Genomic DNA, 26,110 nt, shown 5'->3' with positions numbered 1-26,110 from the left:
TTGTCGTAGACCATTTTTGGTGACGTGTGTGTGAACTTCTAAATGAAGGTTAAAGGATCCTCCTGTCGATTCAAAATACGTTACTTTGCGTCTTTTCTAGTTATATACTAATAGAAATGCCTCCCAAACCAGATTTCTTTGTGCTAGTAAATAAATTCATATAATATCTATATTTGTTTGTAACAATTTCGTCGCCTTAATACAGTTATGTGTGCAGAATGGGTATAAAACCGGATGCAGATAACAGATTTTGAAAAAGGGGTCACAGGGGTCCATAAACTATACCAGTTTTGGAGTGGAGCAGGTTTAAAGTTTCGATTCCTCATAAATGTTGATACATAAGAGCTAGGGTTCTGGCACCCTTCGTTCACCTAAATTTGCGTGATAACACTATCAATCAATTGTTATTTGGGTTATTATTTTGACTTAATATAATTTTAATCCAGAGCCTGTCCAAATCTTTGTTATAGTTTAGTGTATAAATTAGTGTATGTCACTTAATCTGCACGGCTCGGGTGATCATTCTTGACCCAAACGACGAAGGAGGGTGCACTTTAAATGACAAATGTTAAAAATACACTTTTAAATCTTTGAATTTTCTACTAAATTGTTATATCATTTTGCGTATTATGTTTTAACCTGTTAAACAATATACTAGTAGTTATTCCTTATTTTATATATATTTGGGACGATTTAGAAATAACGTATCATGTAGATATCTGTCAGTTGTTAAAAGCTATTTATATGCTGTCGTCTAGGTGTATTATTTACTCGTTTACACCATCAGGTTTTAGTTCTTTTAATAGTAGTTTTTTCCTCCATGCCTAGGTATTGACAGAAGAGGACTCATCGAAGAGAGAAGTGCCATATAAATCTATAGTGCAAAGATAACAACAACAATGAACATTATGCACTATATATGTTTTATTTATTCCTTTTAAATCAGAAAGTCAGTTTATTAATCATCAATTTGAGTTGGCGTTTTTAATACTAAATTTGATAGACACTGTTTGTAAATATGATATGTATAAACATATGTTGTGGTTATTCTTTACAATTAATTTAAGATTAAAGGAAGTATAGAACAAGTATGAGTTGGATTAAGAAAGTAGATATATAAAAAAATGTTTAACTTATAAAAAACAGGAAATTATAATCGTTGGTGGTTCAGGGATAAACGTAGTAAAGTTTAACCTTTTTTTAACATTTCATTTCCTACAATTATTTATCTAAATAAAAGACAAAATTAAAGCAATATGAAATGATCGAATATCATTTTATAAAGTACATTCAACTGTGTTTTTCATACCTGAAGCGGTCTGAATGCCAATGAGACAACTCTCCACAAGAGACACATAAATTAGTAATTAAAGGTTACAGTACGTCCTGCAACAATATGCTATACCACATAGTCATCTATAAAAGACCTCTAAATGACAAATGTAAAACAATTCAAACAGGAAAACCAACAACCTAATTTATGTTCATTTAAAGAAATTACAAAAAACTGGCTTTCGAGTTGTATCCGCTTTTAAAACTACTCTATCCGCTTATAAAACTACTCAGTGGCGGATTCAGGGAGGGGGGTCCAGATGTTGGAACCCCCCTTTTTTGGACGATCAATGCATTTGAATTGGGATTGGGACATGTGGTTGAACCCCCCCCCCCTTATTATCCTGGGTTAGAAGCTCCCTTTTACTTTAAATGGCGTTATCCGCCCTGATACCGCAAAGTCATATATAAGACTTGGTCCTTCTTTAATTAAACAAATTAAAACAGAATATAGCGAGTGGGTTTAAAATACGTAAAAAGAAAGCAGACAACATGCATCGTATCTAATTATAAAAAGCAAATAAGATTTTGTTATGTAAAATAGTATGCCAAATAATTGCTGCTTCTTTGTCGGTTCTAAAACATTAATAATGTTGACTGTCCATATCTTACATTTTTTACCATTCAATATATCAATTCTAGAAGAAAACATCCACTGCAGCAGTACTTAATATATGATTTTATTTTGTGCATAATATACGTCCGTAGAAGTGAAAATACATGATTTTTACTCACGGACAGGTAGTCAAAAAATAGTGTATTATTATCTAATGAACGGGAGATAACTGGATTTGTAATATGTATATGTCTATCATAAATGATGGTTAAATTGCAAATTTATAGTAAAATACGATGGCAAAATTGAATTGGCAATACTAAGTTACATTTAATTGCCAATATGAATGCAAGATTGGATTTCCAATACGAATTCGAGATTATTTTCAATACGAATGTTGATCTATATCCCAAAAATTATATTTGGTATTTTGGTATATTGTGTGCTTGACATTCATATAATTATAGCCGGGTAAAATGGCTATTCGACTAAATGTAAATCAAGAAGGACGATTTCGCTCCTAAAACTTTTATTTTAGCAGTCCGGCAAGACCGAACAACAAACTCCAAACTAAATGTTAAGTAACATACACACAATAACAATATATATAAGCACAAGCAATTAAAGGATTAAGAAGATAACAGATGACAAATTAGAAATAACAATAGATTAAAAGAGTAATTAGTGTCCGACACGTATTTGTAAATTGTAGTCCAAACTGTCACAGAGAATAAATAATGAAATAAATAGAGTAAATGCATTTAGATCTTTGTCCAAGATTATGACACATAATCCGTGTAAAACACTTATGCCTAAATTTACGACAAAGTCTAGAATAATAAAATAAATGCAAAACCTAAATATACATTAAAACAATTGAATAACTAAAATGTTTTTTAAAAACTATTTCATTGCAATTGTCCGGTCATATAATTATAATGAAGGAATTATCTGTCAATCACTTTAATTGAGTTATGGATCTGGCATGCCACTCACTGCTAGAAGTCCTTTTTTAACTTATGTATCATTGTTATTTTGTTTAGTTTCTTTTGTTACCTATTCTGTCATCGGACTCAGAATTCTTTTAAACTCAGTTTTACGTTGTGTATTGCTGTGTGTTGATTTTTTTTACATTGTCTAGAGATATAGGGGAGGGTTGAGATCTCATAAATGTTCAACCCCGCCGCATTTTTGCGCCTGTCTCAAGTCAAGAGCCGATGGCCTTGTTTTTAATTTAATTATTTTAGTTCATTTATTATATAGTTCGGTGTTTATAGTATGACGTATGACGTCTATTATCACTGAACTAGTACACTTTTTTTAGGGGACAGCTGGAGCACGCCTCCCGTTTCGGGATTGTCTCGTTGCGCTGAAGATCTATTGGTAGCTTTCTGCTGTCTGCTACATTTTGTTCGGGTTGTTGTCTCTTCAATACATTCCCATTCTCAACGTTGTTGCTTGGAATTGTATTTTAGTAAACTAGACATAAGATGCCGGTTATCATAGTCCGACATACTGTTGTTCAATTATTAGAATATTGATAGATATTAGAAGATGTAGTATGAGTGGCAACTCTACATCCAAGTCAACATGTGTAAAGGGAACCGTTATAGGTCTTCAACACAGAGCCCCAGCTCACACCAAACAGTAAGCTATAAAGGGTCACAAAAAGACATTTGTGAAACCATTCAAACGGGAAATCACACGGTCTAATCTATATAATAAACAGCTGCGCCATGAGCGCATGATACGCCCAACGTCTTGTGTGGAAGTTTTATGCAATAATCATAAATAGTTTCTGAGAAAGTTTTAAGCAATAACCATATATTGTTTTTGAAATACGGCGGGACATGTGAAACCCCCAACCCTGTTTATTTTTTACAAAAAAAACTAAATATCACTAAAATAAAATTTTGAATCAAAACCAAAAAGTATACAGATCTTTAGATTAATATAAGAAAGAAGCGTGTAAAGTTTTAAGCAATAATCATAAATTATTTTTGAGATACGGAGCGACATGTAAAATAAACCTCCCCTGTTTAACAAAATACTCAATAACTCAAAAATAAAGTTTTAAATCATCACCAAAAAGTATACAGATCTTTAGATTAATATAACAAAGAAGTGTGTAAAGTTTTAAGCAATAATCATAAATTGTTTTTGAGATACGGCACAACATGTACAAAAAACCTCCCCCTTTTTTACAAAATACACAATATCTCAAAAATGAAATTTTGAATCATCACCAAAAAGTATACAGATCTTTAGATTAATATAACAAAGACATGTGTAAAGTTTAAAGCAATAATCAGAAATCGTTTTTGAGATATGGTGCGACATGTAAAAAAACCCTCCCCTTTTTTTACAAAATACTCAATAACTCAAAAATAAAATTTTGAATCATCACCAAAAAGTATACAGATATTAAGATTAATATAACTAAGAAGTGTTTAAAGTTTTAAGTCATAATCAAGAATCGTTTTTGAGATACGGTGCGACATGTGAAAAAAACACACCCCTGTTTTAGTTACAAAGGGCTGTAACTCAAAAAGTTTTAATCTTATTTTCACCAAAAAGTATACAGATCATTTGACCATCATAAGAAACAACTATGTTAAGTTTCATGAAATCTCAAGTTACGGTGCGACATGTTTACGCCGGACAGACGGACGGACAGACGGACGGACAGACGGACGGACAGACGGACGGACACCATTTGTATACCATAATACGTCCCGTCAAAATTTTGACGGGCGTATAAAAACGAGAAACGACAAGCACTTATGAACCACACCAACAAACGAGAACTACTGAATGTATTGCAGACTTGTGTTCTTCTGTGTGTCATACTTACGATTTTGTATGTGAAAAAATAACATGTGCGCGATAAATAATAACTTTTAAAATATAAAATAATAAAGAGACGTGGTTTAACCTTAAGTTTTTCGCCACAAGTGAGACAACTATGAGTAGCCAAAAGGGTTTAAAAGGACGTTGATTTGGATAACTATTGTAGCTGTTGATTCATAACATGTATTGCGAGGGAAACAGTTTTCGTGTATTTAAGAAAAAAGTACTTAAAATTCGTTGTGATTTTGAAAAGGTGGTTTTGCGAAAGTCCGGGTACACTAAGCCTAAAGAAAAATGTATTTTCGTAGTGCATTTGGCCTATAGAAAATTTAGTTTGAACATTAATATTAAACACTCGTGATTTACCTAGACCCGAGAATTCCAAGAATAATGGTATACCATAATTAAAAACATGAAAAACGAATATACAGTATATGTTGCCGTATGGCCTTCAACAAAGTGTAAAATGAAAGAACGTCCAGGAAACCAAACGAGCTGGTTTAAAAATAAAATAAGCAAAACAAAAATGTCAGACAAATAACTTTGTCAATAGCATATATATAACGTCAATAAAGGTTTTGTTTGTCGAGTATTTTATTTGCAATGTGACTGGTGCGAATTTATTAAGAAAACCTAGGGTTCTGTATACATTAAAAGTTCTATGTTAATCGAATTCATAAGCTGACACAACCTATTTATAAACGTTATATGTTGTGCAGTGTTATTACACAAAAGAAATACCGCTGAGATCTATACATTGAAGTCACCCACTATAATTAAATAAATAATAATGCATATATATCTTTTATTCAAATACGGAAGTATAACAATTTAAATCGTATGTGAGGTGTACTTAACGGTTAACGACGATTACACAATTGACAACTTTAAAGAGGACATATTTTTAAACAAAAGAAGTTCATCTTAGATTCAAATCTGTTTTTTAACTTGATATGGCTTGAAAGGTGTGTTAATGTTTTGAATGGGATGAATAGACTGGGAAGCCCAATTGGAGGTTTGTTATTGAAATTTTATTGCTTTTTCGTGGAAACGTTCCTGTAATTGCATTGCCGGTATTTTAATAATTTGGATTTACAGTTGGGACATAAAGCAGTGCATGAAGGCAGTAACGGATATTACATAACTGCACGTAATATCATAATACGATGTGATATCGGATTTCTGTAATAATAGTGAAATTTTAAACGTAATGTGAACAGATTTAAATGTATTCAGAATATATCAGATTACTTTATCGGTGAACATTGTATTGGAAGTTACATGTAGTAATAGAACTTGCAATTATATTACAAATTTTATATTCTTTCAAGAAGTTTTAAGTTGTACAAAAGCTGCCATCACTACAAATACGTGAACTTATCGAAAACACACTGTTCACATGCACACTGTTCGATTGTGTGTTAACATTGGAATTGAGAGAAAAACGTGAATCAGGTTATAGTTTTACAAAATAAAACAGATATGGTCGATATGGAAGATCCATTAAAGGACCGTTACAGCAGGCGTCTTTCGAGTGTGGAGGACATTTTTAAAATACCCGACATGAGTACAGTTTTTCAGGTTATGAAGGACTTTGGTATAGATCGAAAAGGAATAAAAAATAAAAACGACGCTATGAACCGTGTTGTGGAATACTGGAGATTACAAAACGAAACGGAAGACAATAATAAGGTTAGTAGAGATCATAGATATAAGGATGTCTGGCATGAATGCCAATGAGAAAATTCTCCATCCAAGTCACAATTTGTAAAAGGTAATCCATTATATGTCAAAGTACGGGTTTCAGCACGGAGCCTTGTCTCATACTGAACAACAAGCTATAAAGGGTCCCAAAAATGACAAGTGTAAAACCATTCGAACGGTAAAATCAACGTTTGCATTCTTTATATAAAACGAGAAACAAGAAACACTCGTGGATCACATCAATAAACGACAACTATTGAACATCAGATTCAGGATGCATACTATAATCATGGTTAAATTATATGGTTTATTTCATTCTTGAATTAGGCACATGGCTTTGCATTATTATTTGGAAATTTCAATTCTTTGTTTTAAAAATAATAAATACCAGATCTTTATGGTTTCTTCTAATTCTCGATTACAGTGTACATATTTTCAGACGCATCTTTTCGTACTCCGCTTGTATACATAATATAAAAGGGGGCTAACGATACCAAAGGCCGAGACATTCAAACTCATAGATCGAAAAATAACCTGAACAATGCCATGGCAAAAAAAAAGAAAAGACAATCAGACAATCAATGGCACACAAGACACAACATAGAAAACCAAATACTAAGCAACACGAACCCCATTAAAAAATGAGGGTTATCTCATGTGTTCCAGAAGTGTAAGCTGATCCTGCCCCACATGCTTCAAACAAAATCCTATTCTGTTCACACACACCTTGAATATGTAAGTCTTTCATTAGCTGTATCTTTAACAGAAGAACTTAATGTTTATTAAATAAATGCACATTTTTACCCAAATGGGGTTGAAGGTATACATAAATTAACATAATAATTTTACAATACATCATAAAAAACAACAACAAAAGAACAAAACATTATAAATATACATATATGTATCTATCAACTTAATACATACTTGTTATTTAATCAAATGAGTAATCTCGTCCTAAACGTGCATGAATATTTGCCAATGGACCTCAAGCAAACATTAATTAATAAATCAATCAATCAATCAATCAATCAAATGAGTAATCAATTTAAAATATATACAAAATATATGCTTTTTTTTACAAACATAGATTCAGTATGATTTAACTGATATTTTGCAAGCTGACGAAGAAAATCGACAAGTTTTAACAGAAAAATGCGAAGACGTTGACAATTTTCTACTGAAATTACCGAAGAATCATGAAGCTGATTTAGAAAATTTCATTCCTGGAATTTACCACAGACTGAAAACAATGAAAAGCAAATTGAGGTCAACTGAATGTCCAATACTTGTTACAGGTATTGTCAACATTGTATTGTTATCTGCTTTATTCTCGTCCTAAAAATGCTCGTAATACTTGCTACTGGACGCTCAACAAGGAAGAGCTTCCTCAAGTTTTTTTTATAAAGTGATTACTTGTCCGTTTTTATAGTGATTATGTTATTACCAGACCATGCATATATTTCATGATGAATTGATTATCCGATAATCTAAGTCTGTATCTTTGATTATTTGATTGTCCTGTTTAAAAAAAAAAAAAAATTATGTTATTACATTGACAAAACATTTGTTATTATGTGACACTTGGAAACACGTGCACCCATGAAGAGCCTCAAAAAGCATCGATATATTAACTTTTTGTATTCGCTATTATTTCAAAGAAATCGTTTATTTTCTCCCATAGCTCCTCTTTCAGGAATTTTTATGAAAATATAATAAAAAATAGTGTATATAGTTACACAAAAAAATATTCTGTTTTCAGATCCTGTAATGAATAAATCTTATATTTCAATATTACATAATCATTTATTACACAATTCACTTAAAAAAATAAACTTGACGATAGATCATCTAGTTCAAAAGTATGAAATTTTGTTGGAGTGTTGACAAGTTGATAATTTTATACAGAATTGGTTGAAATTCTATCGGTATGACAGTTTGTTTAATTTTATTGGTCTTGCCCTCAAAAGTGGGGTGCTCCTATTAGAGAAAGCTCATAGGAAGAAAATAAAAGAAGAATGAGACATCTATAAAATCGGAAAGTGACAATATCATATTACATTTTATGATTTTCCTCACATGTGTCTGATCATGACCATTTACAGTACAATTTCTTCCTGTGTGATCTGATACATGTATAAACGTTATGTAACTTAAAACTTTCTATATATAGGAAATACAATATTGTATGATTTGATACATGTATATACGTTACATGGATTAATTTCACTTTGTTTTAGATATCATCTTAAAAACATAATATATATGTATACAAGAGACAACTCGTGGTTTTTGGTTGATTCATTTGAATAAATCATTATCATTATATTTTATTTTTTTTATTTTCAAGGAGAAACAAATTCGGGCAAAAGTAGTTTCATTAACCTCATTCTTGGCCATGATCTGTTACCAGTTGGTTGTCTTCCTACCACAAGAACTGTTTGTGAAATAAAGGGATCCAGGGCAAATGAACGAATTGCAATAATTCATCGCAAAATTGTCAAAGATGAACGACGACACGCACCAGAAATAATTGATCTCTCAGAACCGGTTAATCTTATAAAGTTTCAAAATCTTGTAACAGAATTTGATACAACGACTGGGGAATCTGTTTATGACAAAATTGAAATATTTTGGCCAAGCCAACTTCAAAAGGTACACGTATATATTATAACCAACTTTTTTTATTTATTAATAAGTTAAATTTAAAGAAACAAACAAAGCATCTCCTTATTTTGATTTTAAATACATGAAGAAAGAAAAATAAGCAAACCGAATGTAATAAATATAGATGATAGGAAGATGTGGTATGAGTGCCAATGAGATAACTCTCCATCCAAGTCACACTTATCAAGGTAAATGTATGCTTAGACAGGAGAAAAAAATGGATATAATAAAACAATTAATAACGATAAAAGTAAATTTTAAATAATATCGTGAACACGTTTTGTATTCGCTGCTTTCTACTAGTAAAGGCATACGGCCAAGAGAAAGCAATTAGAACAATTAATTGACATACTAACAAAACTTTATTTTGAGTGCCGCGTGCATGTGCATGGCCAGTCTTCAAATATTGGACAACAACCAAAACCATACGAATAGTGTATGATAGATCATGGATAATCTCAACCTAACTATGAAATAATCCGACCAAATAATCAAATTCTAAATATACGCCGCGTCTGAAAATACCATCAAAGGTTATTTTGACGTGTGTGATTTTATGATTCCTCCACGATTAGAAAAATAATAATTGCTTTCTTAATTCATGACGTATATTTGCAGGCCGGTGTAATACTTATTGACACACCTGGCGTAGGTGAAAATAGAAATGTTGTACCATTGATCGAAAAGTATGCATCTAAAGTTTCTGGATTTATCTATATCATCAATAGTTCATCAGCCGGAGGCTTACAGAAAAGGGTACGTAGACTTGAAACACGACACCAGCTGGGCAAAAAGGGGTAGGGATTCTCTCATATGCTAAGTGTATTTAGTGGGATAACCAGACGTTAATGGCATATAAATTGATGTTTTTAGTGGTTTAGCCGTGTATAGATAGATTGGGATGCTCTTGTTCATAATAAGATGATTATGCATGCTGATTGTATATAACTTACATTTTTAGGTGTCATGGATGCTACAGAAAGTCAAACTACAAAAGATACATAGTTGTATTTTGTGTACCTATGTTTTGATATCGACTCTATTGAATTACATGTAAGGCCACCCAAAGTGTCGCGCGTAATAACTCAACTTCTCACTTGCAAATAGTCTTTTAATTGCTTGCAATAGTTTAAGGGTATGATTAATCAGAGATGCATGGTTAACGCAATATTGAAACAAATATTTGACCATTTTTTAAATTTACAGGTTCGCCAGTTTTTACGCTCGACATCATCTATTTGTGATCAAGAATTTTCAACAGATGCTGCTATGTTTGTCTTCAACAAATGGGACACTGTACCGGAAATTGACAAATCTGATCTTACTAAGACAACTTTGTCACAACTGAAGAAGTTGTTTCCGGGAATACAGAAGGACCAGTTATTTTACATTTCAGCAACAGAGGTATATTTTGGCAGTCAAATTTGCCTTTTTTAAAGATTAAAAAAAAATGTAATGATCCGCTACACCATAATTATGAATTCGGTTATCTATGAGGTTTGGATGCATAAAAAGTGCCTAATAAATGGCAATAAAAAGAGAATTGTGAATAATTTGGTGCTAAATTATAGAGAAAAGGGACAAAAATGGTAAGAATAGAGAATAAGAGACTTAAAAAGTAAAGAAATGAGGGACCCCTAACCAGACCCTCATCTATTTTTTATGGGTCCTGTATAATTGATTTGATAATCTGTGTTTAAAAGCCACTTTTTTAAAAGCACCGCGTTTGGGTTATTTCGTGGCGGCTAGTTCTTATTGGTGGAAGAAGCCGCAGTTCCCAGAGAAAACCACCGACCTTCGATAGGAACACTTGCAATCCTGGTTACTCAAGGTTTGAGTCGAGTGCAGCCGCACAAGCGGGGTTCAAACTCACAACCTCAGTATTGACTGGCTAGTGACTACAGTAGTAACTACTTAGACCACTCGGCCACTGAGGCCCCTCCTGTATAATACAGACGAAATATATTTTTAATAAGCAGCCTATTAAAGGTAGTTTTCCTAAATAATTTCCATTATGAAATAACCCGAGTGATAGTTCTTATATATAATGACATGATAATCATTTTTTACGTGTATTATGGATATAGTCAACCGTAAGAGAAGAAGTGAAACCCATATTCATAATACACAATGTAGGTTGAAATTTGATAAAAAAAAATTAATAAAAATGAATAAATCTACTTTTTTTCTTTTTTTCAAATCTAGTCGTTAAAGGTATCAAGACATGGAGACGAACCAGAAGACTTCACAGCTATCAACAATGGACTTGTAAAAGTAATTCCATCGTGTTTGAAAAATGGCTTTAACATACATTATTGGTAAGAATTACGTACTGCAATAGTTAACTTTATACTTTAAAAGAAAAGCTTATCACTTCCAATTGCATACACATATCTTTGCCTCACATACAATCCGATTTCAAAAACAAAATTATATATCAGCATGCTTTTGTAAAATAGGCACAAATTTAAAGTATACTAATGAAGCTGTGTTAAAAAGATCCAGTAGGCTTTTGAAATAGCTGGGGAAATATGAAAAAAAATCAAATCTGGTTTGAAAAATATTGCTGAAAGTTTTATATATAACTCGTCCCAACAATGTTAAATCATTCTGTAAATTTGCTATCGCAAATTTTTTGTTCTTCCCTCGCTGGGATTCGAACCCATGCTACTTCGATGGCCGTGTGTTACCTTTCCACGTCAGTTTTAATCAAGCGCAGTACTATAGTACATGATATATAAGGCATAGAGATGTTATTATTATAGATCAGCTCAATTATCTAATGTAAAGGATCCTGCAAGATACAGTCACAGAAAATAATTAAATTTATAAGTACGTCTGATTAAGTGACAACTCTACATTAGATTTATCCATCGGATCACCAGCAATTATGGGGATACATGGCTGTGTACATTATGTATATACAACTCGTCTAAACTCGTCTAAACATCAACCCAACAATGTTGGATCTGTAAATTTGCTTTCGCAAATTCTTTGTTCTTCCCTCGTCGGGATTCCAACCCATGCTACTCAGATATCGTGACCCCAAATCGCCTGCACTGTAGCCGTCCCGCTAGACCACACGACCACCTGGGCTTCACAAAAATAAAGCTTCCGGTGACCGTGTGTTACCTTTCATCGTCAGTTTTAATCTGGCGGCGTACTACAGTACTAGTACATGATATATAAGGCATGCAGATGTTATTGTTATATATAAGCTCAATTATCTATAGTAAAGGATCCTACAAATTAATGCAAGATACAGTCACAGAAAATAATTATATTTATAAGTACGTCTGTGTCAGTGACAACTCTACAACAGATTTATCCATCGGATCACCAGTAATGATGGTGATACATGGCTGTGTACATTATGTATATACAACTCGTCTAAACATCAACCCAACAATTTAGATCTGTAAATTTGCTTTCGCTTTCCTCGGCCGGCATTTTAGAGGGATAGCTGAGTGATCGATTTTCTAGATCTTATTTAACTAACCAAATTAAAATATGCAGTACAAACAAGTATATTTTAGATTCTTTTTAAATCGTTGTGATGCATGATATAATTAATAGTAGGGTGCCCAGTATCGAAAAAGACGCCTAGTTAACGAGTTTAAGTTAACGGAGAACATACGGCTAAATTTAGATGCAAACTGTTGAAAAATCATTATATTTTCCAATCATGAATGTCGTCGTATGCTGCCGTGGTCACGTTTTTCAAAATTTCGTTGTTTCTTATGGTACCCAAAGATACTGTACAGTACAGGTCATATTCAACACAAAAATAAAATTATTCCTCTTTGTTTTATTTGTTCAAATTGTACTTATCATTTAGCTTAAATATCAAATTATTCATATAAAGAAAGCTAAAAAATATTTATATAATTTAAGTATAAGTATTTCATGATTTTAGTAGGTCTATTTTTATAGCTGAAATTAACAACATTTTCAACGAAAGCAATTTTATTACGTGTTACTTTCACGGGATTTTTACTCTGATTACATCAATAAGACATGGTTCATATGTGTGCCAAATATATTTCGTGTAATGTTAATCGGTGAAAAGAAAATAGCAATTAAAAACACAAATTTAGTGATAATTTTGTCTTGATTCAAACACGTCTTTTCTCGTGTCGTTAATCGTTTTGTAGCTTACACTATTAGGTCATTAACTAGGACAATTGTCACTAACTTCATCAATCGGAACAACTCGGCCTTTCTGGTTGCACGAAGAAATAACCTCGTATGCATTAGGCGGAGGAATCATTGTCCTGAAAATTTTCCGATTCGATTCAAAATTATATTTTTTCGACTGGACTGGTACATTTTTTTTACCACTACTGATTTAACTTGCTCCTGTCCGGAAAATTTTCCGATCCGATTGAATTTTATATTTTTTCGACTGGAATGGTACAATTTTTTTACGATTACTTATTTACTTTGCTCCTTCTTTCGCGCCAAAATATTTGGCAGAGTTAAAGTTCTTGATTACTGTGATATGTAACCAAATTATAGCGCCACCTGGAGGATAGAACTTCTTTGTGTCGCGGATCACTACAATTCCGGCCAACAATTCAAGAAGAATTTCTCCGTAGTGCATACGAGGCTATTGTACTGCGTAGCGAGAATGGCCGAGTAGTTACGATTGTAACTTCATTTCTTTTTTTTGCTTGATGTATGGCCAATTTGTTTGTTTTTGATAGTCCAGTTTGTTTGAAGATCGTTGTTTTGTAACTTGAAATATCATTTTGTTGGTTTTTGTAACTTTAATTGTTTTCTTTTAATTGATAGTTTTGTTATAATTGTAATATACAAAACAAATCCTTCGGTCACGTTTCAGACCCGGTATATGGCACACATTCACAGTCCTGTTAAACTATGCTAATCAAACCCTAAGCAAAGTAGGACTGAAATACAAAGGGATAAGTGTGTTATAACTTATATGTCATGGTTCTTCTACTGAATTGCCTATTAATATGCGAGGAATTAACACTAAAGCTTTATCGAGGCTATTGGAGGACGGAAAGATCATGTATATTTTAGTATATTGCACGATGCTTCAGACCTAGACTATCTTCGTACTGATGATTACAAAATGTTGTACCATCATTCTTGCTATAAATCTTACACTAGCAGACACAACTGCAGTTATTTTAAAGCTTAATCAAGTTCTTGTTCGTCTGTAAAGTGTTTCAGGGCATTTATAGAAGGTCGTCAAATTCCTGACTGTATAAAATTTCTTTGGGTCAGTGAGAACCAGCAGGCCTTAATCAGATTTCTTGGTGAATTGATTGTTCGGCATCATGGTATATCAACAGTTACTATACATGAAGAAGTCATATTCTATTTAACACTTCCAAGGACCCTAAATCAGCTCAGACGGAGTATTCAGGTTTGAAGAATTATTTTGTACGCCCGATGAAGTAGATACTCGCATGATTGTACATGCTATACATGTAGACAAAGAGTTCGGTGTGAAAGGAATCAAGAGTAGGCTATTAGTAAAAAAGTCACAAGATACAGATGTTCTTATCTTATGGGTTCATAAGTACAAGTGAGAGGTTTAGCGCTATGAAACCACGTTCAATCCACCATTTTCTACATTTGAAAATGTCTGTACCATGTCAGGAATATGACAGTTGTTGTCCATTCGTATTTTGTGATTTGCATGAGGTATGGTTTCAAACTGGCAATATAGCTTGCACACAAGATTTGCTCCGCTATTTACCTGTCCATGACACATGTAAAAGTATCGGGTTTGCCACTTGTAACAAGGTACCAGCCGCACATTATGTTACATGATGCGATACAATCAATGTAATCGGTCCTGTTTAGGATCGGTAGGCGAACTGTTTATAAGTCTTAAAGGACAACCCAGATGATTTCACCGATTTGTCAAACCTTTCTTATTGTGACATCGATGAATCGATTAATGCAGCTCGAGATCTTGTTGTTAGGTTGGATGATCTCAAGTCAAAACTAAAAATAGATCATTGTGCTTAAACAAATTGAGCGTAAAATTGGCTACAATTTAAAATTTCTCCCTTGTCAAATTTCCTACTTGTGAATCTACTTTTAAACAATATGAAATAAGCGCTTCACTCCAGACGTAAAGATATCTTCCAAAATAGCACAACTAACCTAGCATTCTCCTCTTCAGTTCGAATGGGAAAAGAAAAATGACTTGTCTATCTCGAAGGTCAGATGTCATCCGAATTTCTGCAAGATAAGTTTGTACTTGTGAGGGGGAATCTGTGTTTTCAAAGGGTTGCATTTGCTTCGACAAAATCTATCCTGTACAGATGTATGCCCATGTCAGGCAAATGACATATGCCAAAATGTAAATACTCATCTGGTTGCAGTAAAAACATTGATGACGACGAAGATGACGATGCAAAAGATATCATTTTTCTGTATGTACCTTATAAATCATTGTTAGTTATCGAATGAAAATTTAGAAGTCCATAATATTTTCTAAACAATAAATAAAACATATAATCAATTTTGATATCGTTGGAAATATAGTAATAATCTTTCTAATGGGGATTCCGAAAGATATGTAAATTAAAAAAAAATTAAAAAAAAACCCTGCCATATGTTCTCTGACCTTGGCGTGGTTGATGGGCTAAAACTACAGGAGACAATAGAACGTAGTAGGTAATACTAGCCTCGATCATAATTTTCTATTTGCATTTGATCTTTTGTGTGTGTGTGTTTTAGCAATACTGTTGTCTGCTTGTTTTCATTTTATAAGTTTTTAATGTTCCTTTGGTTTCTTACGCCTTTTTTGTTTGCATTTGTTTGTAAAAACATCGGTGCTGTACATAACCCTCTCCCTTATTACATTTTTGGAATACTTATAAACATTATAGCCAATTGTTGATCATTTAGTAAGAAGGGGTGTTTTACCTGTTCTAATAGACGTTTTGTTTTCATAACTGTTCCCCCCCATCCTTTTCTCTGTTTGCAGTGAATTTTACTTCTTTAAAGCAAAGTTATACACATAGCTTTAAATTCAATCAAGTTCGACGTTAATTTCAGAACAAATCATTTATATATACTATTTCGCACCCAATAACAGAAACTTGATATTTACCTTGAAATTGACGAACACCTTACTATCAAAAGACGTGAAAAACACATCTTGTTTTCAACAAAAGATTAAAGTTAAGATCTAAAAAACGTCTTTAGATATTACTTGTAACGAATTGAATACAAAAATAATAAATTTAGAAATTGAAATAGGTCAAGGTCACTGTTATTTAACAGCTGTTTGAAAATTTCAAATTTGCACCCTACATGCAAAAAAGTCAATCTAAAGTCATTTTTGGGGATAAAAATATAAAATAAGTTCTAAATGTAGACACAAAAGATATTTTTCTATAAATTAATTGTTTTTATTTTGCTCCAAACGCATAGATCTAGGAGAATCAAGCTATCTAAATGTGACTGTGCATTTTCCTTGAATTTTTGCTCTGACCTTTGACCCTGATTTAAAAAAATTGTGACCACGGTAGACAGCGACGACAACGCTATTTCGATGAGGATTGTTCTCCTCTTTCCAATGATATAAAATATAGCCGTATGTTATTCCGTTAAGGCAAATCGATAATATTTGTTGATTGGGCACCCTACTATAAAGCTCCAATCTAATTAAAATAAAGATCTCTGATTGTATCCTCATATGAGCACGCTAGTTAAGATTTTGTGAATTTTAGCAGATTGATAGAGCTTAAACAATCTTACTGTGTTCAGATAACAACTTTTCTAAAAGTTTAGCGGTCAGTATTAGAGGTTGAATTTAATGGTTGATTTTGAACTTTGTCCTCCAACATTGAGGTTCTTTGAGAGAGAGAAAATCTTGCTCAGTGTCAATCAAAAACAATACATTTGCAATGGACAATTGCATTCCATTAATTATTACTAATTAATACATGTATCATTATATCTTTCAGTTTTTTATCACAAGTGATCAAAAGAGTTCTTTACTCATTAAAACTTGCTAGACATATGGATTCAAAAGGTCTGGATGAAAAACGGAAAATGCAAGAAAGTTTGAAAAATGGTATTCAGCTTCTAGAGACTAACACACACAAAGCAATTACAAATCTACGTCTACAGCTAAAAAACGAGGCAAAACTTTTAAATATTAGAGTCCAAGGGTTTTTAAGATCTTCCTGGGTAGATGGTGGAATTGACGAATGGAACAAAGATGAATGCCCGGATGTTCTCGGTAATTGGCGAAAGGTCGCCGAAGAGGCATCAGAACAGATCATACAGAAATTCAAATCACAGATCGATTTTTGGGAACGATCAGAAGGCATTGTTAAAAGTGTTAAGGAAAAGATAAGTGAACAACTTCGACAGGATTTTGAGTTAATGGAAGACAGAATTAAAGAACTGGAAGGTAGGTGAAAAAAGGGGGGAAGGGTATGTTGATATGGGTGAGTACTTATGCTCTCAAAATGTTTCTGAAATAATCTTCAGCGAATAAGCATGCCATGGATTTTTAATGCTTACAATACGGTAATAGATTTGTAGTGCTTAATATACGGTATGGGTTTGTAATGCTAACTATACGGTATAGATTTGTAGTGCTTAATATACGGTATGGGTTTGTAATGCTAACTATACGTTATGGATTTTTCTTAATTTTGAAGACCATATGGTGATTTTATCTAGTACCTGTTATCTTGTTAATGTTGTCTCATTGGTAGTCATACAATATCTGAGTCTCCTTATTTTTATTTTAATAAGAAATGTTAGGAAATCTAAGGGAGTAACCATTTATTTAATCAAAAACAGGGGGAGCTATACCCCCCCCCCTTTAAGAAGTTAAATTGGCGTTCTCTATAACTATTCAAACTTTTGATATCACGTGTAGATAAAATTAATATCAATCTAATTAAAATATTGATCTCTGATTACGTTATACTACATATGTAGTATAACGTAATCAGAGATCAATATTTTAATTAGATTGAATTAATATACAAATAGATGGAACAGCCAAATCAGTGGTATTTAACCTCAGCTCTTAGACTATCAAACTTGCGCTAAAACAGCATCTTCTTGAGTAAGCATGAACTATTTGTCACTTGATGTTTAGCAGGACACAATCTAACAATCAACCGATCGATAATAAATACGCAATTAAAACGTTGTTTCGCCCTTTTAAAGGGAATAATGGCTTTTCTCTCTTTTTATGGGCCCGCAACAACGTTGTCGGGGCCATATAGTTTTACTCTTGTCCGTCATTCCCTCATTCCGTCATTCTCAATCTAATTAAAATGAAATCCTTTAATTGCTCCTGTTCTGACATGATGCGCGACATATCAGAACAGGAGCAATTAAAGAATTTATACAAATAGATGGAACAGCCAAATCAGTGGTATTTAACCTCAGCTCTTAGACTATCAAACTTGCGCTAAAACAGCATCTTCTTGAGTAAGCATGAACTATTTGTCACTTGATGTTTAGCAGGACACAATCTAACAATCAACCGATCGATAATAAATACGCAATTAAAACGTTGTTTCGCCCTTTTAAAGGGAATAATGGCTTTTCTCTCTTTTTATGGGCCCGCAACAACGTTGTCGGGGCCATATATTTTACTCTTGTCCGTCATTCCCTCATTCCGTCATTCTCAATCTAATTAAAATGAAATCCTTTAATTGCTCCTGTTCTGACATGATGCGCGACAAATCAGAACAGGAGCAATTAAAGAATTTAATTTTAATTAGATTGTGTCATTCTGAACCATTATAAAGACTTTTTTCTAAACGCCTTCAGATATCTCATATCATGTTGAACTCTTTACACGACGATATGCAGTCAGCATATCGCACCGGACATTCAACTGAAACAGCACTGATCCGTGTTCATCATGACATTACATACGCACTCGACAACAACTCTTGTGTAATATTGCTGATGTTGGATCTCTCAGCAGCGTTCGACGTGATCGATCACGACATTCTATTCGATCGTCTACAATATACTTTTGGTATATCTGGATCAGCCTTTTCGTGGCTTCGTTCATACTTGACTAATAGGTCGCAATGTCTCCATTGGATCTGTTCACTCCGACAATATGGTTCATAAATATGGCGTCCCAGAGGGTTCCGTGCTTGGACCGAGACTTTACTCCATGTTTTCGTACCCAGTTAGTGAAATATGTCAGAAACATGGTATGGCATACCACTGTTATGCGGATGATACGCAAATTTACCAAGTCATCGAGCCATTAGATAACTGGGATGACATTACCGAGCGCCTAGAAGCTTGTTTGGAAGATATTAAAACTTGGATGTGTACAAATATGTTGAAGTTAAATCAGGACAAGACCGAATTGATTGTTTTTGCTCCAAAACACAAAGTCAAAAGTCTTAGTAAGTTACAACTGAATTTTGACGGAACTATACTAATTAAGTGAATCTACATGTGTTCGAAATCTTGGGAGTTTTTCTCGATCAAACCCTCAGCATGCCGAAACAGACAAATGCAATAACAAATCCTGTTTCCATCAGAATCGTAACATAGGACGGATTCGATCATATATAACGGAAGATGCTTGCAAAACTCTTGTATGCTCTCTTGTTACGTCGCGACTTGATTACGGTAATTCTTTGATGTATGGTGTGAATGCCTCGAGTCTATCCAAACTTCAACGTGTTCAGAACACAGCTGCCAGACTAGTGACCCGCAAAAAGAAGTTTGAACATATAACTCCAACACTTATGACTCTTCATTGGCTACCACTCAAATTCCGATGCCAGTACAAACTGTTGCTTTATGCATTCAAAGCCTTGCATGGACTTGCACCTTCGTATCTTAGTGAACTAATACATTTTTACAAACCAGTACGATCGTTGCGATCTGAAAATGCTTATTTGATTGAGATATCAAAAATGCACGGACCAAAATGTATGGTGAACGGAGGTTCGATGTGGCGGCCGGGACTCTGGAATAGCCTTCCAACAAATCTTCGAAATGAACAATCGCTAGAACTATTTAAGAAAGGACTAAAGACGCATCTATTCAAAGTTGCATTCGTGGATCGCTCATAGAACTGGAACTGTGATTGGTTGTATTTGACTGATGTTGATTTTTAATATTTTGTACATTTCATTCTGATTTTATGTGTTTCTGTATATTTTGATATAACGTTTGTATTTGTATTTTTATTTTTTAATTTCTTTACAAGCTGGAATATTTTAGTAACTTATTTTTAAATACAAAATTCAGCAAATTTTAGAAATATTTAATTAAGATAACGAATTTTCAATTTTTTACTTATTCATTAATAATTCTTTTAAGTCATTTTAAGTTGCTGGAGTCTTAACTTTTTATAGTTGATTTGATTTATGCTTTATACATATTTCGGTATATTTTTAATTTTGTAATTTCGTGTGTGTACATGTAAAGCGCTTAGAGTAATTGTATTTTTATACCCCCGTCAAAAATTATTATGGTATACAAATGTCCGGTGTCCGTCCGTCTGTCCGTCTGTCTGTCCGGCGTAAACATGTCGCACCGTAACTTGAGAACGACTTATCTAAATTTCATGAAACTTAATATAGTTGTTTTTTATGATGGTCAAATCATCTGTATACTTTTTGGTGAAAATAAAATTTAAACTTTTTGAGTTACGACACTTTGTAACTAAAACAGGGGTGTGTTTTTTTCACATGTCGCACTGTATCTCAAAAACGATTCTTGATTATTGCTTAAAACTTTACACACTTCTTTGTTATATTAATCTTAAGATCTGTATACTTTTTGGTGATGATTCAAAATTACATTTTTGAGTTATTGAGTATTTTGTAAAAAAAGGGGAAGGGGTTTTTTACATGTCGTGCCGTATCTCAAAAATAGTTTATGATTATTGCATAAAACTTTACACACTTCTTTGTTATATTAATCTAAAGATCTGTATACTTTTTGGTGATGACTCAAAATTTTATTTTTGAGTTATTGAGTATTTTTCAAGGGGAGGGTTTTTATAAATGTTGCGCTGTATCTCAAAAACAATTTATGATTTTTGCTTGAAACTGTACACACTTATTTGTTATATTAATCCAAAGATCTATATACTTTTTGGTTTGATTCAAAATTATATTTAAGTGATATTTGTAAATAAAAAAAACAGGGGGGGGGGGGTCACATGTCCCGCCGTGTCTCAAAAACAATAAATGGTTATTGCTTAAAACTTTAAGAAACTATTTATGAAAAACTGCCACACAAGACGTCGGGCGTATCATGCGCTCATGGCGCAGCTGTTTATTTATATAATGCGCTATAAAAATGCCTTGTAATAATAATAATATCTGATATATTTGGCTGATTTTTTATGTGTGAATTAACCATGATGAGTTACAGATCAAATTTGCGTTTCGTTCCGCTTTGCTAATTTTTGCCGAAATTACGGGCTTTGCTTTTTAATAAATTGATGAAAATCGCAGTTTTACCAAATTTTTTTCTAAACGCCTTCAGATATTGGGCTGATTTTTGGTATGTGAGTTAACCGTGATGAGTTACAAATCAGGAGTAAGTTTAGTTTTGCTCCGCTAACTTTTAACGAATGATTACGGTCTTTGGATTTTGATAAATTGTTGAAAATCACAGTTATACAGACCGGTATGTAGAATTTTCAACTTTTTAAGACGTTCTGACACATCTAATTTTATTATTATTATTAATTCAAATGAATGGTTCTAGTTATAATTATAGTTGGATCTCTGACAAGAAAAATATATAAGTATTTAAAAGTTCCTTTTTCGTTTCAGGGGTAATGCTGGGAGGAGATATGAAAGCTGTGAATAACTTTCATACCTCAGTAAAGGCACCTACGAAATCGATTCAACAGTTATTCTCCAGCGCTTCTAGAAATAAAGTTATGAATAGAAAAAGTCTTGGGACTATCGTTTGTCTTGATCAAACACTAGATATTAGCTCTAAATCGGTGAAAAATTTATTCAAATCTTATAAAAAGGACAATTGTCAACACAAAATGAAAGAGGCATCTAAACTGTTTGTTGAATCGCTGCGGGAAAATGGGAAATTAGAACAAAATGTGAACTTATATTTACAAAGATTCGATTCTAGTATAACGGTACTGGAAGGAAAGATACCACACATATTACAGTCAGATAGACAATTATTTGACAATTTGAATACCGATCTGTCTCGATCAAAGAAAAATCTAGAGGAATTGTATCCACAAATAATTGTCGAATGTCTGAGATTGCAAGGCGAACTTGACATGTTTTACGTTCAAAATCTACGGAAAGAAAATTCCCGATTTCAAGATATTACATGGAATGGGAACGATCTGATTGGCTGTGGAAGTTTTGCCGATGTATATATGTCCCGTTTAAAAGATGATGAAGATAATTTCCAGGAAGTTGCAGTAAAAATGTATAGGACGCCTCTTAAGGCTAATAACGTATCTGATATACTATTGGAAGAAAGAACGCTAAGGTATGTAGGCGTACCGAAAGTAGGTGCATTATTTTGTGAGTATGTACTTCGGGCATCAGTTGTATGTAGATAAATTGATAGCGTTACTTGACTCCCTTAGCGCCCCCTTACAGTAATATCAATGCAGCGATCGAAGTGAGTGAAATATAACGACTGGATTATTCAGGTTAAGCGTTTCTAGGAGTAAATATAATGATAGAGCTGTGTAAAAGTCTTCGGCAGTAAAAGGTTTTTTATTTGACAATATCTGAAGCTGTTAGTAATACAATTACCCAACTAAGTGTACTCTTAATTTAAGGCAGAGTTAACGAAAAGAAATAAACTCTTTATATGAATTATCAAACAGCAATCACCATTGAAGATCATTGAAACTTATTTTTTCTAAATTATTTTGGCGGGTGTTGGTTTTTGAGGTTATTGCATTATCAGTTTAGGCCCCATATATGGAAATTGCGTTTTCTGGTCTGTGCGTCGTTCCGTTCGTTCGTCCGTCTGTCCCGCCTCAGGTTAAAGTTTTTGGTCGAGGTATAGTATTTGTTGAAGTTGAAGTCCAATCAACTTGAAACTTAGTACACATTATCCTTAAGATATAATCTTTCTAATTTTAATTCCAAAATAGAGATTTTACATTATTTTCACGGTCCATTGAACATAGAACCTGATGGTACGGATGGGTGCACCCGTGTACTTGGGAAACATTCTTGTTTTCTAATGCTTTTTGCTGATGTTGGTTTTGTGATATTGAGATAAGACGTGGCACGGTACTTGTCTATCCCAAATTCATGTATTTGGTTTTCATGTTATATTTGTTATTCTCGTGGTGTTTTGTCTGATGCTTGGTCCGTTTCTGTGTGTGTTACGTTTCGGTGTTATGTCGTTGTTCTCCTCTTATATTTAATGCGTTTCCCTCGGTTTTAGTTTGATACCCCGATTTTGTTTTTTGTCCATGGATTTATGAGTTTTGAACAGCGGTATACTACTGATGCCTTTATTTGTTAGGATATTATTTTATCATTTTCTTTTTTTTCTATGTTGTTACCTCCAATTTAGTAACTATCCGTTGATAATCCTTCTGTACTGCTTATTCTATTTCAGAGATCTTTCGCATGTTAATATTGTGCAATACCACGGTTCTACTATACAGCACCACAAGCGAAGTGATAAGACTGTTATAGTGTTGGCACTTATTATGGAATATTGCTCTGGTACATTGTTAGACAAAGTGATAAATACTGACTTTAAAAACGCGGGAAAATGTCATTCAAATGATCCAGAGTACCACACGTCCATGGACATATCGTTAAGATATGCTACACAGATATGCGAAGGTCTGAGTTACCTTCATTTGAAAAGTCTTGTGCATCGGGATCTAAAACTTGCCAACATTTTGGTATGTATACTTAAAGATGTGAATTTAGGGGAGGGGGAGGGGAATATTTCTAGATCCGTCACTGACTTTATTGGTAACTTAATAAATGGTGGTTTATTATGGGGTCGTCATTGTTATGGAGGTTTCTGATTAGACAAAGCGCAAGGAAGCTTAGAATTTAAATTATATTTCTAGAATTACATTTCATGGGTAAATGACACGTCTTGGAGAAGATGTTACTAAACTGTCAAACTTGCGTCTGACCCATTTGTCCTTTTGAAAGTTTTTAACTAAAACTCAAAACGACAAACTAAACGAAGATTGAAACAACAATTGCATCAATTTATAAGTTCAATCCACAGTCTTCAGTTATATTCGGTTGCATCCAATAAACCTTAATTCACATCTTACATTTATATAGTGAGGCATGGCAAATACATAACAAATCAAGCATTCAACAAAGAAAGTAAAAATACAAAAACTGGAAAGAGAAAAACAAGCCAAAATAAGATTTAACCAATTTAAGGAAGTTTTCAAGTCTCTCCGGGTTGTCTTGTATAGTAAGGTGTTGAAATATACCATTGATAATGATATGTTAAAGATGTGCTTTAAATTTATTTTAGTAATTGAAATAATTTCGAACCAAATGCTTTCAATATCTAACTTGAGCTAAAATGCTATCTGTTGCAGGTAACTAAAGAAAATATAGTGAAATTGTCGGACGTTGGTCTGACAAAAGCGGAAATAGACATTACTGCATCTGCTGTTGGTTCTCCAATTTATATGGCACCGGAAGTCCTGAAACAGGATGTATGCTATGACCGAAAAGCAGACATATACAGTTTTGGAATCTTATTGTGGGAAATTTGGTATGGTTACGAAGCGTCTGATTATATGAAAACGTTATTACGTTCTTCAGTAGAATTTTCTGTCGCGGAGGAAGGACTTCGTCCGCCATTAACAATTCATTGTCCACCACCAGACGATATGAAGAGCGTGATGATAAAATGTTGGCATAATGACCCGGATGTCAGACCCGATGCTAGAAGTTTGGTTTCTTTCTTTGAATCTGTTCTTGAACAGAAAGATGAAGAACTGAATTCATTGTAAATCGTAACATTTTTTTTTTAAATCATCACATGTTATGTTACGAAGCGTCCGATTATATGAAAACTTTATTGCATTCTTCAGTAAAACTCTCTGTCGCGGATGGAAGGACTTCGTCCGCCATTAATAATTTACTGTCCACCACCAGACGACATGAAGAGCGTGATGATAAGATGCTGGCATAATGATCCAGAAGCCAGACCGGATGCTAGATGTTTAATTTCTTTCTTTGATTTTGTTCTCGAACAGAAAGATGTAGAACTGAATTCATTGTAAATCGTTACATTTTTTTTTAAAACTTTATGAGCTTTTTTATTGAAGTCGATTTGCGTGATATATACTAGTATATATATATACCGACAATCATCAAAATCAAATGTCAGCATAGGGAAATACGCACCAAAAACACTATTCAAGAACTAAATTTTGTAATCGATAACAGGATAAACATAATGCCAAATCTACGCAATACTTATGTCTAATACATTACATGTATAAAGTATGGCATTAAAACTAGGAACAGTATATTATCTAAACTGATCAAACATAGTATGTAAATGCATTCTCGATGTTTTTAAATCGATCTTATTATGTATATAGACGGTCAAATTTAAATATAATTCTATTCCATGAACAAATTATACCCGCATGTCTGCATATATTTACAGACATCTTATATCCAATTTTGCTTACTTGAATGTAGTAAAAAGGAATCTTGAAATCAGCATTGATACCCCCTAGTTTTTGGTGGGGTTCGTGTTGCTCAGTCTTTAGATTTCTACTTTGTGTTTTGTGTACTGTAACAGTTGTTTGTTTGTTTGTTTGTTTGTTTGTTTTTTTCTTGTTTTTTTTGCCATGGGGTTGTCAGTTTAGTTTTGACTTGTGAGTTTGAACTCCCTTTGGTATCTTTAGCTGTGGTATGATTGCCAATGAGTCAACTTTTCATCGAAATTCAAATGAAGTGGATGTAAACAATTATATAGGTAAGCATACGGCCTTCAACAATGAGAAAATCCCATACCGAATAGGCGGTAACTTAT

The 26,110-nt window shown here is 33.3% G+C and overlaps 1 protein-coding gene across 1 annotated transcript; it reads left to right on the top strand.

Annotated features, from left to right (window-relative positions):
• The first annotated feature begins 5,569 nt into the window (after positions 1 to 5,569).
• Positions 5,570 to 25,686, top strand: LOC134725208 (uncharacterized). Its single transcript, XM_063588850.1, has 10 exons — positions 5,570 to 6,430; positions 7,533 to 7,740; positions 8,793 to 9,097; positions 9,728 to 9,865; positions 10,316 to 10,513; positions 11,315 to 11,427; positions 17,068 to 17,519; positions 21,901 to 22,594; positions 23,690 to 23,984; positions 24,654 to 25,686. The coding sequence occupies exons 1-10, from the start codon at positions 6,221 to 6,223 to the stop codon at positions 25,071 to 25,073; spliced, it is 3,033 nt and encodes a 1,010-aa protein (XP_063444920.1). The 5' UTR covers positions 5,570 to 6,220; the 3' UTR covers positions 25,074 to 25,686.
• Positions 25,687 to 26,110: the final 424 nt, after the last annotated feature.

This window comes from Mytilus trossulus, chromosome 7, assembly GCF_036588685.1.
Source record: "Mytilus trossulus isolate FHL-02 chromosome 7, PNRI_Mtr1.1.1.hap1, whole genome shotgun sequence".
Lineage (NCBI taxonomy): Eukaryota > Metazoa > Mollusca > Bivalvia > Mytilida > Mytilidae > Mytilus > Mytilus trossulus.
This window is presented reverse-complemented; position numbering and strand designations above follow the sequence as displayed.